The sequence below is a fragment of the Salvelinus fontinalis genome, chromosome 38 (assembly GCF_029448725.1).
Source record: "Salvelinus fontinalis isolate EN_2023a chromosome 38, ASM2944872v1, whole genome shotgun sequence".
Taxonomy (NCBI): Eukaryota; Metazoa; Chordata; class Actinopteri; order Salmoniformes; family Salmonidae; genus Salvelinus; species Salvelinus fontinalis.
The window spans coordinates 6,418,220-6,433,228 of record NC_074702.1 but is presented as its reverse complement, the minus strand read 5'-3'; the positions used below and the strand labels follow the sequence as shown (position 1 = coordinate 6,433,228).

At 42.4% G+C, this 15,009-nt stretch overlaps 2 protein-coding genes and 1 pseudogene across 2 annotated transcripts; 1 reads left to right on the top strand and 2 right to left on the bottom strand.

Moving 5' to 3' along the window:
• Positions 1 to 13: 13 nt before the first annotated feature.
• LOC129837070 (60S ribosomal protein L18-like) lies at positions 14 to 6,768 on the bottom strand (the record flags this gene model as incomplete). The annotated part of the gene is made up of 7 exons (XM_055902974.1): positions 14 to 140; positions 1,881 to 1,950; positions 2,158 to 2,281; positions 2,640 to 2,738; positions 5,490 to 5,597; positions 5,812 to 5,898; positions 6,643 to 6,768. Coding segments are annotated over 7 exons (690 nt in total), but the record flags the coding sequence as incomplete, so codon positions are not given.
• Positions 6,769 to 7,751: 983 nt separating this feature from the next.
• Positions 7,752 to 13,008, bottom strand: LOC129837069 (mpv17-like protein; annotated as a pseudogene).
• Positions 13,001 to 14,985, top strand: LOC129837068 (uncharacterized). Its single transcript, XM_055902973.1, has 3 exons — positions 13,001 to 13,217; positions 13,310 to 13,446; positions 13,576 to 14,985. The coding sequence occupies exons 1-3, from the start codon at positions 13,030 to 13,032 to the stop codon at positions 14,805 to 14,807; spliced, it is 1,557 nt and encodes a 518-aa protein (XP_055758948.1). The 5' UTR covers positions 13,001 to 13,029; the 3' UTR covers positions 14,808 to 14,985.
• Positions 14,986 to 15,009: the final 24 nt, after the last annotated feature.

Genomic DNA, 15,009 nt, shown 5'->3' with positions numbered 1-15,009 from the left:
ACAGAGACATCGATACAATCACTATCTTTATTTGTATCAGATTCCAGGGAAAACAAAAAAGACTTTAGGCCTTGTATCCACGGCTGGATCTGCGCCCACGAGCACGCTCAAACTTCCTGCCCTTGGAGCGAATGTAGGGCCTGAGGGAGAGAAGAGATATGCCATTAATTCAGTGTTTATAAGTGTTTCAAACAACTTCCTAGATTCTGCAGATAATATGTTGATTATGTGCCTTGTCCATCAACTCAATGTAAACCAAAGCAATAGACTGAGGACAAAACCAGGAAAATACAGCTAGGCCTAATGTATTAGAAAAATTATGCATTTTCCCTTCTCCGTTCCTTGAAGTAATCACTGATATGATATAACTGGGTTGGAGAAAGTGAATCTATTGGAACTCAGGCATATACATTTTAAATATTTTGTAAATAAACATTTGAGTTCAACAAATTTCTCTACAGCAATAAATGTTTGATTTGGATCAGAATGATCCAGATTCTGGAATCCTCCGTTTTGTAATTCGAGGTCAATCTGGACATTTTTGAAAAATAAATAGAAAATAAAATCAGATGGATCATTCTGCTCAAGACGCCACAACATCAAGATCACTGAATCCAGATGTTCAGTGCTTTGAACAGGCCTACCTACACCTCGCCATCTACTGGACAGGTTATGGCACTACCACTAAACTGTCATAGGGAACCCGAGAGGAGTAAAATAATGTATACAGTGCTATTTGTATTTATATAAGGTTTGTGCTACTTGTATTTATATCGTAAGATTTTCACTGTACCCTGCAATTACACCTGCAACCCCTGTAGGTGATGATTAAACACGGAATCAAAAAGGTACATGCATTTACTTGCAGGGACGCAAACTGGTGTAGGCCTAAAAACGTGACAACATTTATGTAAAGTCGCACGCGTGACTGAGCTCCTTTCCCCTTTACGGCAGTCTCTCTCAGTCTACGTGACCGCAAAGCCTAGTCTGACTGGCCTGTGCTCTTGTTCTTACAAGCGAAATGAAAAGATTAATTAATCCAACATAATAGAAGGACCATCACTGTCTGCACACCGCATCTCACCATCACGGCTAAGTACACACCCCCCTCCAATTTAGGCTAAGATCTACAGGATTCACGTGGATGACCTATTTTGAAACCATCCCTATATTTGACACTTCTCAATACAAACAAAATTGCCACATTTAGTACCTATACTGCAGTCAAAATAATTTGATGTAAGAGTATTTTATTAAACCTCCTCACCTTAGTTATATTGACATATCTTGGTTGTAGTGCCTTTCACCTTTATAAACCCACCCTGAATGCACCCTTCCAGTGGGATCAGGATTATCGCCATCTAAAACAACCCTAATCACTAACTTTTGAAAAACGCAAAAACAAATAATCCTGATGATTAAATGTCAGATTGGGTCCTCTGTATATGGATTTTGTAATCCAATCTCACTTACCAGTTTTGAAATACTAAATTCTAACAATTAATGCAATTGCCGTTTTTTTAACACTGGGCTCAGGGGCTAATTCAGCGAGGTGCAACATATAGATTAGAACATTTCAGACAAACGGACAATTGTTTCTACATGACAGAGAAACATGTTTGTCCTTCTCTACACAGGCACATCTAGTATCCTAATTCTAAAGTAGGGCCCTCCACAACAAGCCCCTGTACTAACAAAACATCTTATCCAAATTCTCAATATTCAGAAAGTGTCCTCCGTTTAAAAACATTGGTGATTTTCAGTGAAAACCAAACTGGAACGAACATGTCAAACAATTTGGAAAACATTCTCTCAATTGATAAGATATTGAATGAAACCCTAGGAGAGCAACAATCTCAAGAAAGGGGTACAATACTCACTTGGTGTGGCTGTGGGGGGTTCCACAGGCTTTCCCAAAATGCCTGTACACCTCTCTGCCCTTACGGGGTCCTGAAAGAAGGAAAACAAGTGAGTTTCAGACCAGAATAACAGGGTTGTCACTACTCAATAGCCACAAAGCTGTAGAAATAGGCAGGGTTTAGCCATAATCCAACTGTGGCGGTGATAACAGTAACAGGACTGTGGAGCAAAGGTACAACAGAATATTCCCAGCATAACTTTAAACTTGAACATCGTTCAAACTAGCAGTGTTCTTACCTGACAGCAGCACGGTGCCCTGTCCTTTGGGGGCAGCCAGAGCCAGCTGGTCAAAGGTCATGACCTGACCTCCGGCCTTCAGGATCCTGCGGCGAGCGCCGTCAGTCACCTTCAGAGCGCACACCTGAGGGAAGGGAGAACAGAGCACGTTTAGCAACTCATGTTAACACTTAATTCATTTTCAGTGAAGTAGTCTAACCCTAGTCCGGAAGAGCTACCTAGTTACAGGGTGGGAAGGCTTTTGTTGTAGCCCAAATAAAAATAATCAGGGGTGTATTTACTTCGCCGATTGTTGCAAAACGTTTCTTAAAACGGAAGCAAAGGGAACGTAGAGGGACCTACCTGAATTTGGCCAATAGAAACGCTAGTTTTGCTCTTAAAAAGTTTCCGCAATAAATACACCCCAGGTTAAACCAGGTGTGTTAGTGCTGGAGCAAAAGCCTGACCCAAACAGGCATCCAGTAAGTTAAAACAACCTTTACCTTGAGCTTGGGGATATCCTGAATTCTGACATCATCAGTGACGGTTCCCACGACAACTGCGGTTCGGTTCTCACGTCCAGGCAGTTTCATCTTACGGATCTGAAGAGGACGGCAAATAGTTCAGAAGAGGGACAACCGCCACACAGTAAAGATAAATACTAAGATGCTTTCACGTTGCTATGTATTCATATCAATAAACCTGGAAGGACATTGTCCCGGTTTCTCAATAGCAATGGAACTTAGGCTAACGAGGGATAATTGATGCATCGTTCCTACAAACTGGCGAATATGTAACGCCAGTATCCCAAAAACACCACTGAGAGAACGTTCACAAGTGCATGGTTGGAGCTGCCTCGATACTGATCGGAACGAAAGAAAGGCAGCTCTCAGATCAACTTTCTTCATTCAAATCATACTGACGACAGATCAGACCCTAGAGGGATATTACCACTTGACTACAAATATTTAGGCAGTTGTCTAATCCAATAATAATGCACCAAATAAGATTTGTCATCATTGCACATGAAATATTGAAGCAAAATCCTACAATTATAAAAATATAACTAATTGAACATCAAATCAATGTAGCCTGTGTTTTATCCTATCCTGTGTGACCTGGCTGGACTCAAGCCTGGGGGGGGGGGGGGGGTGTACAGTTCAAACACATACAGATTATTAATATTAGGCAAGGCTCTTTGATTACATATATTCTTATGTCCCAGAGACCCGCTAGAGTCTAGACCGTTGTCATAGTCCTGGAGGGCCGATGACACTCTTTCCATAGTCAACAAATCCATTACTTCCACGCTGGAGCACTGTGGATTACACTCTCTCCAAATCATAAGAATTGTTGATTTGACTGATAGGAAGGCCAGTACAGTGATACGCTGCGTGGTTCTAGGTTGGATATTGTCCACCCTACTTCCTAGCAGTCACACTACAGACAACATATCTACCTCAGTCCAATCTTTTGACAGCTGGACATTTCCATAAAATATGCATTTGTGTACCAACCTCACCGCAGCCATGCCAACACAATTCTGAAAGGCTTTGATACATTTTTTTCCCAACATGTGAGGTGTAATATAAGCCTATGTAAGACCATTTGAATAATTTTATACCCTACAGTTAGTTGGATATCAATGTTTTTCCATATTGCATCCCACTGTACTGCGGTGAGAGATACACCCAAGTCCTGTTCCCAATGTAACGGAGTAGGGATGTTGCTGTTTGGGGAGGAGAGACCAACCAGCTTGTTTAAGGTGGAAACCGTTCCTTTCCCATTAGCAGCACCCCTTAGTTTGTTGTCCATCACTTTTAGATCCCACATCAACACCATGAGGAAATAGATTATTGATTTAAGTTGCAAATAAGGTAGAAATGCCATTTTATTTAAGCCAAACTCTGCTATCAACTCTTTAAAATGGTTTGATATCACCATCCCTTACGACCTGCCCCACCTGACTGATGTTTTGGCATAGCCAGGTAATATTAGCCAATGTCTTTCTCCCTGTAGTAAACAAGGGTTGTTCCATATTGGACATGAGGGATGCTTCATAGATAACCTTTTATGAAGTATCTTTGCCACGTCACATGAAAACACACTTGAGTTATCTTACAGTAGCACTTGGGGTAATACCATAATGATGATATAGAGATCAAATTACCGTCACAAGACAAGTAATACAAATAATCAGGAACAGCTAATCCACCCTTGCTTCTTGATTTGGACAGTTTATGGTTAATTATTGCTTTCTTATCTTTCCACAATAAGCCAAAAAATAAACTACACATCTCTTTAAACCAGTACTGAGGGAATTGAAGGAGTTCAGAGGACATAAGGAATGGTAGCCTAAGGAGAATGTTCTTTATAACCTCTGCTCGTCCCTATAGTGCTAAAAGCTAGAACGGGCCATCTCTTAACATCATCCCTAATGAGCTGTAGGACCCTTGGTATCGTACAGCTGGGATTTGACAGTGTTAGTATGATATCATCAGCGTATAAGTTGGTTTTGAAGTCATGACCACTCAATGATACCACTTATATCCCCCTTAGCCTGTTTTAATGCGGTCATCTCGGTTTCCATTGCAAGATTATTTTATTTATCCTTTACTCATTTGTAACAATAAAGACATTTGTAGTCAACTTTGTTCTGAAGTTATCTGCGGTAAGAAACATCTTGATTCCATGTTAAGCGGAGATCTTGTGTATAAAGTGACGCAGATGGGCAAAAAAAGCATCCAACGACAGACACTCTAAATAATGAGCGGTTTCAAGTCCAATTTTAGTAACGATGGTTTTGGGAAACCGCTGACATTGTACAATGCTCCAACAATGAACTTAGTCTTAAGATGCATTTGGGAAACTGGGCCATTACATTTAAGTAATTTAGCAGACACAGGAGCAATAAGGGCATGACAGACTTTTCACCTGGTGGGTTTGGAACCAGCGACCTTTTGGTTACTGGCCCAATGCTCTTAAATCGCTAGGCTACCTGCCACCCCAAATGGGACATGTTCAAGAAGTCACATGAGAGGTGGAAAGTTCTCCAGCTCACTCAAAGGTACCAAATCATCAGAAGGGAAATTAACCACAACATAGAAGTCAAAGGTCAAAAGAGAATCATAACTAGAATGTTTGAGCAAGGAAGTGTCAAAAGCACCAATAAAGCATTGTAGCGCAACAGGCATAAGCAGGAGTATCAGCTGAAGTTGTCCTTCCACTTGTACTGTTGCCCTCTTAAGTCTTTGAATCTATGAACTTGACTGCCATTCAATTGAGTTGATTGTAGCAATTTGATTCTGTAGCATGTTAAAAACACAGCAAAGTGAGGGATAGGTGTAACTCACCATGCGAGACACCGATATCGGAGGCCTGTGGGTCCTGCTCATGAAGAGCCTCCTGAGGACCACCTTGTTGAAGGGAGCAGTGGAGCGACGGGCCAGGAATCTGTACAGCTGTGGGGAAGATTAAGTAGAAAGTATTGACTACTCAATGTAAAATGTTCACAAGGGTTACTCTGAGCTATGTGCTGCATAGATTTGACAATTAACCAAAAAAAGGCTAACATTAAGATGGGAAAATCAACAACTTAGTTGTCGGACTACTTGTTTACATGACAATGCTTTAATGTGAACTTGAATCACAATGTATAAAGGTTGTGACACTTACCTTGACCAGGAGCCTCAGGTAGATATCCTGACTCTTGGGCTCCTTTCGGTGCACCTTACGGTCTTTGTTGTGTCGGATGTCGACTCCCTGTGAATAGAGATGGTGCAGGTAAATACATGAGAGCTTGCCATTCACGCACGGATCAATTAAAAATCTAATTATTAGTTACAGTGTTAATGACATTTCTGATCACTGTGCCAGGAAAATGTACCTTTGCATGCTTCTGAACCCTATGCTTTATGGCTAGGCCTCAAACGATAGATCACTACTAACGTTAGAGTGTACTAACGTTAGAGTGTAACTCATACCTAAACAGCACACAAATTCATACCCAACTTGAACTTGGTAGCATACCGTCAAGCATAACGTTGCAGTCTCATACACAGCGGCTAACTTGCGAGACAGCGAAGTAACGTTAAGTAACAGTTCACCAACACTGGTCAAATAGCACGTTTTCAATTAGGGCCATCTACCTAGTCAGATATCCGATACATTCTAACTTGGAAATGTCTCAAAACGAAGATACAAAAGTTACCGACATTTCTCGAACAGCAGTACCATTATCGTGTGTCTAATTTACACGCTGTCTTTCAGTAATTAGTGAGAATACCAGGTAGCAAGCTAGCTACTGTCACACTAACCACCGGTAGTGAAGGACTGAACCGTATCGTTAAAACGCCAAATAGTATGTCAATACCATTCGGAATTCAAACCAAAGACATCAAGACAAATAGTTAAATGGAAATGGTTGAGTTGTGCTACTGTAAAAGTGAGGATGGACTTAGATTAACAAGTCGGAGCATTAACGATGTTTTCAGAATCTGTACCTACCATCTTGGACTCAGAGTGGAAAGGAAAAAGGAAGGGTCGCTGTCTCGCGATAAACACATCTCCGCGATTACGGAGGTCACACGCGTTTTCTTTGGCTGTATCGCTATTACTTCCTGTGTGATCATCACGTCGTCAAAAATCATTTAATATTTTATATTGTTCTATTCGTTAATTAATTTAATCCATTCATCATTTGTGTAAAGGCTTGTGTGAAGTGACTTTCTAACCAATAAAACCACTATGTGAAAAACTAATTACATTTCAAAATACAGTCGTCTATTATATTTTACCATGTGATTTACATACATTTAATAGCCAATTTTATTAACAGAACAGAAAATTGAACTAGCTTCTCTTCTTGTAATTTGTCAGGCTCTTTATTTTTTAACTTTATAAAAGATTTAAATATGTATGTTTATGTGTCAGAATTCATAGTTCCAGCTTTGAGAGAGAGAAAAAATGCATTTCTCATATATACAGTACCAGTCAAAAGTTTGGACACACCTCCTCATTCAAGGGGTTTTCTTTATTTTTACTATTTTCTACATTGTAGAATAATAGTGAAGACCTCAAAACTATGAAAAAAACACATATGGAATCATGTAGTAGCCAAAAAAGTGTTGAACAAATCAAAATATATTTTATATTTGAGATTCTTCAAAGTAGCCACCCTTTGCCTTGATGACAACTTTGCACACTCTTGGCATTCTCTCAACCAGCTTCATGAGGTAGTCACCTGGAATGCATTTAAATGAACATGTGTGACTTGTTTTTATTTTTTTGTTATTTATTTATTTAACCTTTATTTAACTCTGTTAAAAGTTCATTTCTGGAATTTCTGTCCTTCTTAATGCAATTGAGCCAATCAGTTGTGTTGTGACAAGGTAGGGGTGGTATACAGAAGTTAGCCCTATTTGGTAAAAGACCAAGTCCATATTATGGCAAGAACAGCTCAAATAAGCAAAGCGAAATGACAGTCAATCTGTCATTTCGTGACATGAAGGTCAGTCAATGCGGAAAATTTCAAATACTTTGAAAGTTTCTTCAAGCGCAGTCGCAAAAACCATAAACTATGATGAAACTGGTTCTCATGAGGACCACCACAGGAAAGTAAGACCCAGAGTTACCTCTGCTGCAGACGATAGGTTCATTAGAGTTATTTGCACTTCAGATTGCAGCCCAAATAAATCCTTCACAGAGTTCAAGTAGCAGACACATCTCAACACCAACTGTTCAGAGGACACTGCGTAATCAGGCCTTCATGGTCAAATTGGTGCAAAGAAACCACTACTAAAGAACATCAATAAGAAGAAGAGACTTGTTTGGGCAAGAAACACGAGCACAAGCAAGTCTTGTGGAAATTTGTCCTTTGGTCTAATTTTTGGTTCCAACCGCCGTGTCTTTGTGAGACGCAGAGTAGGTGAACTGATGATCTACGCATGTGTGGTTCCCACCGTGAAGCATGGAGGAGGAGGTGGGATGGTGTAGGGGTGTTTTGCTGGTGACACTTTCAGGGATTTATTTAGAATTCAAGGCACACTTAACCAGCATGCCTACCACATCCTTCTGCAGCAATACGCTATCCTATCTGGTTTGCCCTTAGTGGGACTATCATTTGTTTTTCAGCAGGACAATGACCCAAAACACACCTCCAGGTATGTAAGGGAGAGAGTGATGGAGTGCTGCATCAGATGACCGGGGCTTCCACAATCACCCGACCTCAACCCAATTGAGATGGTTTGGGATGAGTTGGACCACAGAGTGATGGAAAAGCAGCCAACAAGTGCTCAGCATATGTGGGAACTCCTTCAAGCCGTTTGACTGTTGGAAAAGCATTCCAGGTGAAGCTGGTTGAGAGAATGCCAAGAGTGTGCAAAGCTGTCATCAAGGCAAAGGGTGGTGTCGTGGCAATTTCCTGTATTACTAAATGAGGAGAGTTACAAACCACACAAATCTATGCACATTTGTGGCCTGCTGTAGGTCATTTTGCAGGGCTCTGGCAGTGCTCCTCCTTGCACAAAGGCGGAGGTAGCGGTCCTGCTGCTGGGTTGTTGCCCTCCTACGGCCTCCTCCACGTCTCCTGATGTACTGGCCTGTCTCCTGGTTGCGCCCCCATGCTCTGGACACTACGGTGACAGACACAGCAAACCTTCTTGCCACTGCTCGCATTGATGTGCCATCCTGGATGAGCTGCACTACCTGAGCCACTTGTGTGGGTTGTAGACTCCGTCTCATGCTACCACTAGAGTGAAAGCACCGCCAGCATTCCAAAGTGACCAAAACATCAGCCAGGAAGCATAGGAACTGAGAAGTGGTCTGTGGTCACCACCTGCAGAACCACTCCTTTACTGGGGGTGTCTTGCTAATTGCCTATAATTTCCACCTTTTGTCTATTCCATTTGCACAACAGCATGTAAAATTTATTGTCAATCAGTGTTGCTTCCAAAGTGGACAGTTTGATTTAAACAGAAGTGTGATTGACTTGGTGTTACATTGTGTTGTTTAAGTGTTCCCTTTATTTTTTTGAGCAGTGTATATATATATATATATTGCTTTCATTTAGCAGATGCTTTTATCCAGAGCGACTTACAGGAGCAATTAGGGTTAAGTGTCTTGCTCAAGGGCACATCAACAGATATATCACCTCGTAGTCTCTGGGATTCGAACCAGCGTCCTTCCAGTTAGTGGCCCAACGCTCTTAACTGCTAGTCTACCTGCCATCATGCAAAGATGAAAAACACATTCTTTAAAAGAACTACTTTAATCAAGTTATAAGCGTGAAGCACATAAAAGCTATTCAATGAAATAGTTGTCACAATTTTGTCATCACACAGCTCATCCAATAACATCCATTTCAGTGAGAGGGGGGTTTGGTTTGTGTATCATCTTTCTGCTGTCTGAAATGGCACAGGAATACTGTCCACACCAGCGTGATGCCACCCACAAACACTGTACGAGCAACTGGGGGAACCAGGGAGAAATTCAATGCCTGAGAGAGAGAGAGAGAGATAATCAGTGTGTGTGTGTGTGTATGCATATAATATGTTGTTATTGTTTCTACCTGCATTGTTGACCAGTAGACCACTCCAGTCTGTCATACACAACAAAAGAGAGGGAGACAGAGAGACCATTAATGTGGTTGTGCTGACCTAGACTGTCCTCTCTCCTTAAGCAACGGATTCATTCTCTGCATCCTTACCTTGTATGAAGTCCAGAATTTCTCCCTCCAGTTTTCCAATGGGTCCTCTTTGTTTTCTAATACACTAAGACCTTAAAAAGAGTAACTAATATTATAGAACAATGTTTAAGCCTTACACATTGAAAGTTATATCACACCAACACACACACGTGTAGCACTTGGGGATGTGTGAAACTTACTCATCAGCCACACACACACACACACACACACACACACACACACACACACACACACACACACACACACACACACACACACACACACACACACACACACACACACACACACACACACACACACACACACACACACACACACACACACACACCTATGAAGAAGGCACTGATAGTAGCGGGGGCAGCAACCAGTTGATCCAGCACTACCTTCCCCGACACCCTTTTGGCCCCTCCCCCTGGCAACATCCTCTCCATCCTCTCCTCTTAACCCCCTCTGAGTCATGGATGGTGAGTGTTCCCTTGTCTGTGTTAAATCCACCACTCTGTTTCCCTCCAAGCATGCTTTGCTGTATGAGGTCCGCGGATGCGAACAGGGTTGTGTATCCGACCACGTTGCTGATGTAGGGGTGGGCCTTAAACAAGGCCCAGGCTCGGCTCATGGTTAATGGTGAATTCAGGGGAGAAACAAAGTGTTAACATTATGGAATGAGAAAGAAAACATTCCTTATGACTAATGAATTATATTTCACTTACTTATAGGCTATCAGCATTACAAGCTAGACTCACTGATCATTTTATTTTGGATAAAAGTGGACTTTTGATTTCATTACACTATATTGTCTAAGGTCCCACCCAATCCTCAAATCCAGTGGGCTATGATAGATAAATTAAACAAAATAACCTTGTTGTTTTGCTTTGTCAAATTGAGCTCTGACTCCTTGCTTTAGGCAAAGAGAGAGACAACTTACCTTACAACTTAGCTGTCTCGTCCACCGCTTGGAACACAGCAGTGGCAGAGGCACAAGATTCACACTGCTTGCTTCTGGAGGACAGGGAAGGGTGGGGTCAATGGAATTCTCAGCCAATAAGAGGCAGGTTCTCAGAGGTCAGAGAGGTCTGCTTGGCTGGTCAAAGTTCTGTCAGAGGGAGTGTGATGAGGCTTTACCTAGTAGCCTTCTTTTGCAATGAAAGCATGTGAGAAAAGCACAGATGGGGAAGCAGGAGAGTGAATGGATACATGGAGGAAAAGAGCTAGAGGGATACAGCGTGTAGTGTTTAGAACATGAATTAGACAGATCTGATGAATAGCAGGAGTTTTCATACTGGTACAATACCACCAATCAACCTAAATACAGTATTACTACAGCGCTACTACCACTATGGTTCTAAGGTAGCCTACTGTACTAGCCTATTAAATGCACGTCCACTACATTTAACTGATGCTCTCAGATCGTGTGTTTATAACTGACTTTGGTGGGAGAATGGTATTACCTTTCTCAACACATTCCCATTCATTGCCACAGCCATGTGTCTGTGGCTACTTGCTGCAAAACTGCCAATAGTGACAACAAAGATCCACACTCCTACTCTTTACTGGTGGGAAAGGGTTATGAGTGATGTCACTTACCAAAGTAATGGTCCACAGTATAAGTCAGCAAATCTATACCAACAACATGCTGTTTCTCAAAGGCAGAGTAGACCCTGGTCTCATGCATGTGGCTGCACTAAAAATAGATGCCACTCCTGAAACCACACTTCCCTCCTTTGGTTACCCGTGGTAAGTTGAATTTACAATGATAAGCACAGTGTATATATTTAAAGGAATAGTTCACCCCAAACTCCCAATTACATGGAATAAGATGGTGGCTACCACTTTGGGATGGAGGCTTATAGATTTTCCTATTTGAAATAACAAACACACACACACACACACACACACACACACACACACACACACACACTACCCGTTATTCAGTTATGCGGTGAGGATAGTCTATTCATTCGCTGTGCTGCCATAGATATGTAAAATAGAGTGCTAGGACAGACCTCTGCAGACCCTCAAGGGCAATGTGCCATTAGCAACCACCTCAGCTCTGAGCTCAGAAAATGTGATAATGAACAGCTTGTTAAGTACCTCAACTGGTGCGTTTGTGTCTTTCAGTAGTTAACAAGCTCCCTTTAGTGTTCCTCACAATGGAGATGTGCGCCTACGCTTCTACAAGCAGTTGACTTCTCAGATAATTGCCCTCTTTCTCGTCTCTGTCTCTCATCCCTCACTTCCCCAACCACTCTTCATTTGTCGGGCTGTTCTGTCTCAGAGCAGGGGATTGATGTGTGACGTTCAGCATTGACTCATTGAAACACATACACAGACACACAATCAACCACGAAACCCCACCTCTCTCTCCATCTGTACCTCAACCTGTCTTTCTGACACATTATTGGAGCCAGTCTGCAGAGCTAGAGATAGCCACAGCAGTACCACGGTGAGTTTTCTTTGTATTGTTCTATATTGTAGAATAGTATCTGTTTAATAAGTGGTTTTGATGGTCCAGCTTGTTGGAGCATTATGCTGGCATCCCTAATGTTATGGGTTTGATTCTTGCATGGACCGTTATTCTGTCAGCTAAATGACCATTATTTAATCATTCCAATTACACCTTGGACAGAATCTTCCCTGAAAATAGTCAGCTGGACCAATTATTAGAGGGTTTTGGTTATTGTTTTGAACCAATGTAATATCTGAACAATTATGGGATACCCTAATATGTTACAGGAGTGCCCAGCCCACTCGTGTGGGTTTTGTTTCTGTAGGTCCAGTTTAAGACTTAGTGAAGTTGTAGTTTCACAATTGTTGCAACAGATTTCATGTCTCATGCAGGTTGACATTGTTGTTGTTGTTGCATTCTGGTGTTCCACTGAAAATGTGAAACTGAATAATTCTAACTTAGACATTGGGGATAGGCCTTCAAAATTACACTATAAGTTTCCCACATTTCAATGGTTCTGTTACATGTCATATCTGCTGCCACTTCTAGTGGTATATGCTCCCGTATGGTTGGAAGCTCACAAGAAATGTCTTTGGACTTCAGAAACTCATATTTTACCTTATCACCCTCTCCTAATGTTGATACTTCTGTTACCCCTCCCACCTCATCCATCTCTCTCACCACATCCCCGATTAATACCCCAGACCTGTTACTCCTGTCTTCCCTTCTCCTCCTTCCAGCAATGCGTCAATCCAACTCTGTGACCTTTGAACCCAGGGTGGAGCGAGGTGTTCCCTGGGGTCGCGACCTCTTTACCTTTGTGACATCAGCAGCAGGCCACATGATGCGGACACTCCAGAGACCAAGGAAGAACAGGCCGTCCAAACGTCAAGTCAACCACCGGCGCTTCCTACACAACATGATCCAGAGGTGTGTGTGTACCGTATGTGTTTCTGGTGAGCGTGAGTGCCATTATAAGATGCCTTAAACTGAAATGTTATACTGCCCCTTCTCTCGAACAGGAAGTTTGCAGAGATAGAGGCAGCCAATCACCAGCTTGTGTCTGTCCTCTTCTCAACGGAGGTAGCGAATAGCGACACACCTTCCCCATCACGACAACCAATAACCACTGACCAATCTAACAGCACCTCTAAAGAAGGTATTCTCTCTTTAATTATCCAGGTGACTTGATGCATAAATTAAGCAAACTGGGCTCCTATGATGTTTATACTTATCTTCACCTTTTGTCCTTTCTCCTCCCTCTGAATGAACCACCATGTTGACTCAGACTCCCATCCAGCTCCTGTAAGTGCAGAAGCAGACCTTTCCCTTGGTTCACATGAAACTGAAGCCCTTGCAACAGAACAGAAAGACCCTGGAGCCCAATGGAGGAGACTCAACCCCAAACATCTCCAAATGGACCAGTCCAACAGCAACACTCCAAGTAAAGGAACATACCAAACGACTCATAAACAGTGGGGCAGAACAGAAAATCAAACTGACTATAGATCATCCATAACATCAGAGAAAACCATTGCCTTAGAACAAGAGGAGGAACACTTTCACACAGAACCCTTCAGTTGTGATGTCACTTCAGAGGAGAGCCTTTATAGCTGGATAGACAGCATTAGAGAGAAATATGAAACACAACTCAGACGCGACTCAAATTCAAATATCATGGCCCCAACTCAAAACCAGAGGGCTCTACCTCTAAACTTGGATACCTCAACTTTCAACCCAACTCCCCTCTCGCCCGGACTATCCCTTCTGTCCCTAGATTCCCGTGACTTTGGGGTCACAACGGTCACAGACAACTCCGCTTGCTTCCAGTCCCAAAACAATATGGCAGACACAGTGGAGAGCCAGAGAATGGACATGTTGAGGCTGTGGGACTCAGAGGTTGAACCACAGAATGATGGGGACCCTTCGGCCCATCTAGAGACCATCTGGGGGTATCCTGGGGAAGAGAGGAGCCTAGGTGATAAGGCGCACGTTGATGACATCACGTATCTGAACCAATCCGAAAGTTTCATAGAGAAGTTGATGCTCCACACCAGCAGCAGCAGTGACGGTAGATCTGAGATGGAGCGGATTGACTGTGATGGAGGGCAGTATGAATACGGATCTGGATACGGATGTTCTATCGATCCAGTAACAGCCAAAAGAGACTTCATTAGTGGCCAGGGCAGCTCACAGTGTATGTTGGAGAGTGCTGTGGGAAGACAAGGTACAGATAGGCACTTCACCTGTTTAAATATTACCCCAAACCAACTGTCCACCTCTGTAGGCTACCATTGTGACTTCCCAGACCCCAACATCCTTCAGAGGTCTTGTGCCCAACAAGATGGTACCTTCTCATTGGTGAATGATGATATGAATCAGAGTTGTATTCTCTATGAGGGAGTGGCCAGATCCTTCCCGGCCCCAGTTCACACCCCTCATCCACATCAGGTTCTGACCCCGCCCCTGGAAGATGATTGGCTGTTCACTGATATCATGGGGGCCCATCAGTGTGAGTAGTGGGTCCCGCTACTGCCCAACTTTACTGCAGTGCCACTAAAAAGGGGGAATGATACTTCACCTTATAAATGATCTATTGTGGTTTGACTGTGTTACTGTATTCACTTCTTTATGTGTGTAATGTTAACTTATTGATAAATGGTGAAACGTAATTAAATAAGTCAGTGTTAGTCTCTCCTTACATTAAATTACAGTAAATGTG

What these genes read in the sequence shown, in the direction of transcription:
- LOC129837068 (XM_055902973.1), top strand. Translation starts at nt 13,030, where the DNA reads ATGCGTCAATCCAACTCTGTGACCTTTGAACCCAGGGTGGAGCGAGGT. An exon ending in CTACACAACATGATCCAGAG is followed by an intron (nt 13,218 to 13,309) that starts GTGTGTGTGTAC and finishes TCTCTCGAACAG; the next exon opens with GAAGTTTGCAGAGATAGAGG. An exon ending in TAACAGCACCTCTAAAGAAG is followed by an intron (nt 13,447 to 13,575) that starts GTATTCTCTCTT and finishes ATGTTGACTCAG; the next exon opens with ACTCCCATCCAGCTCCTGTA.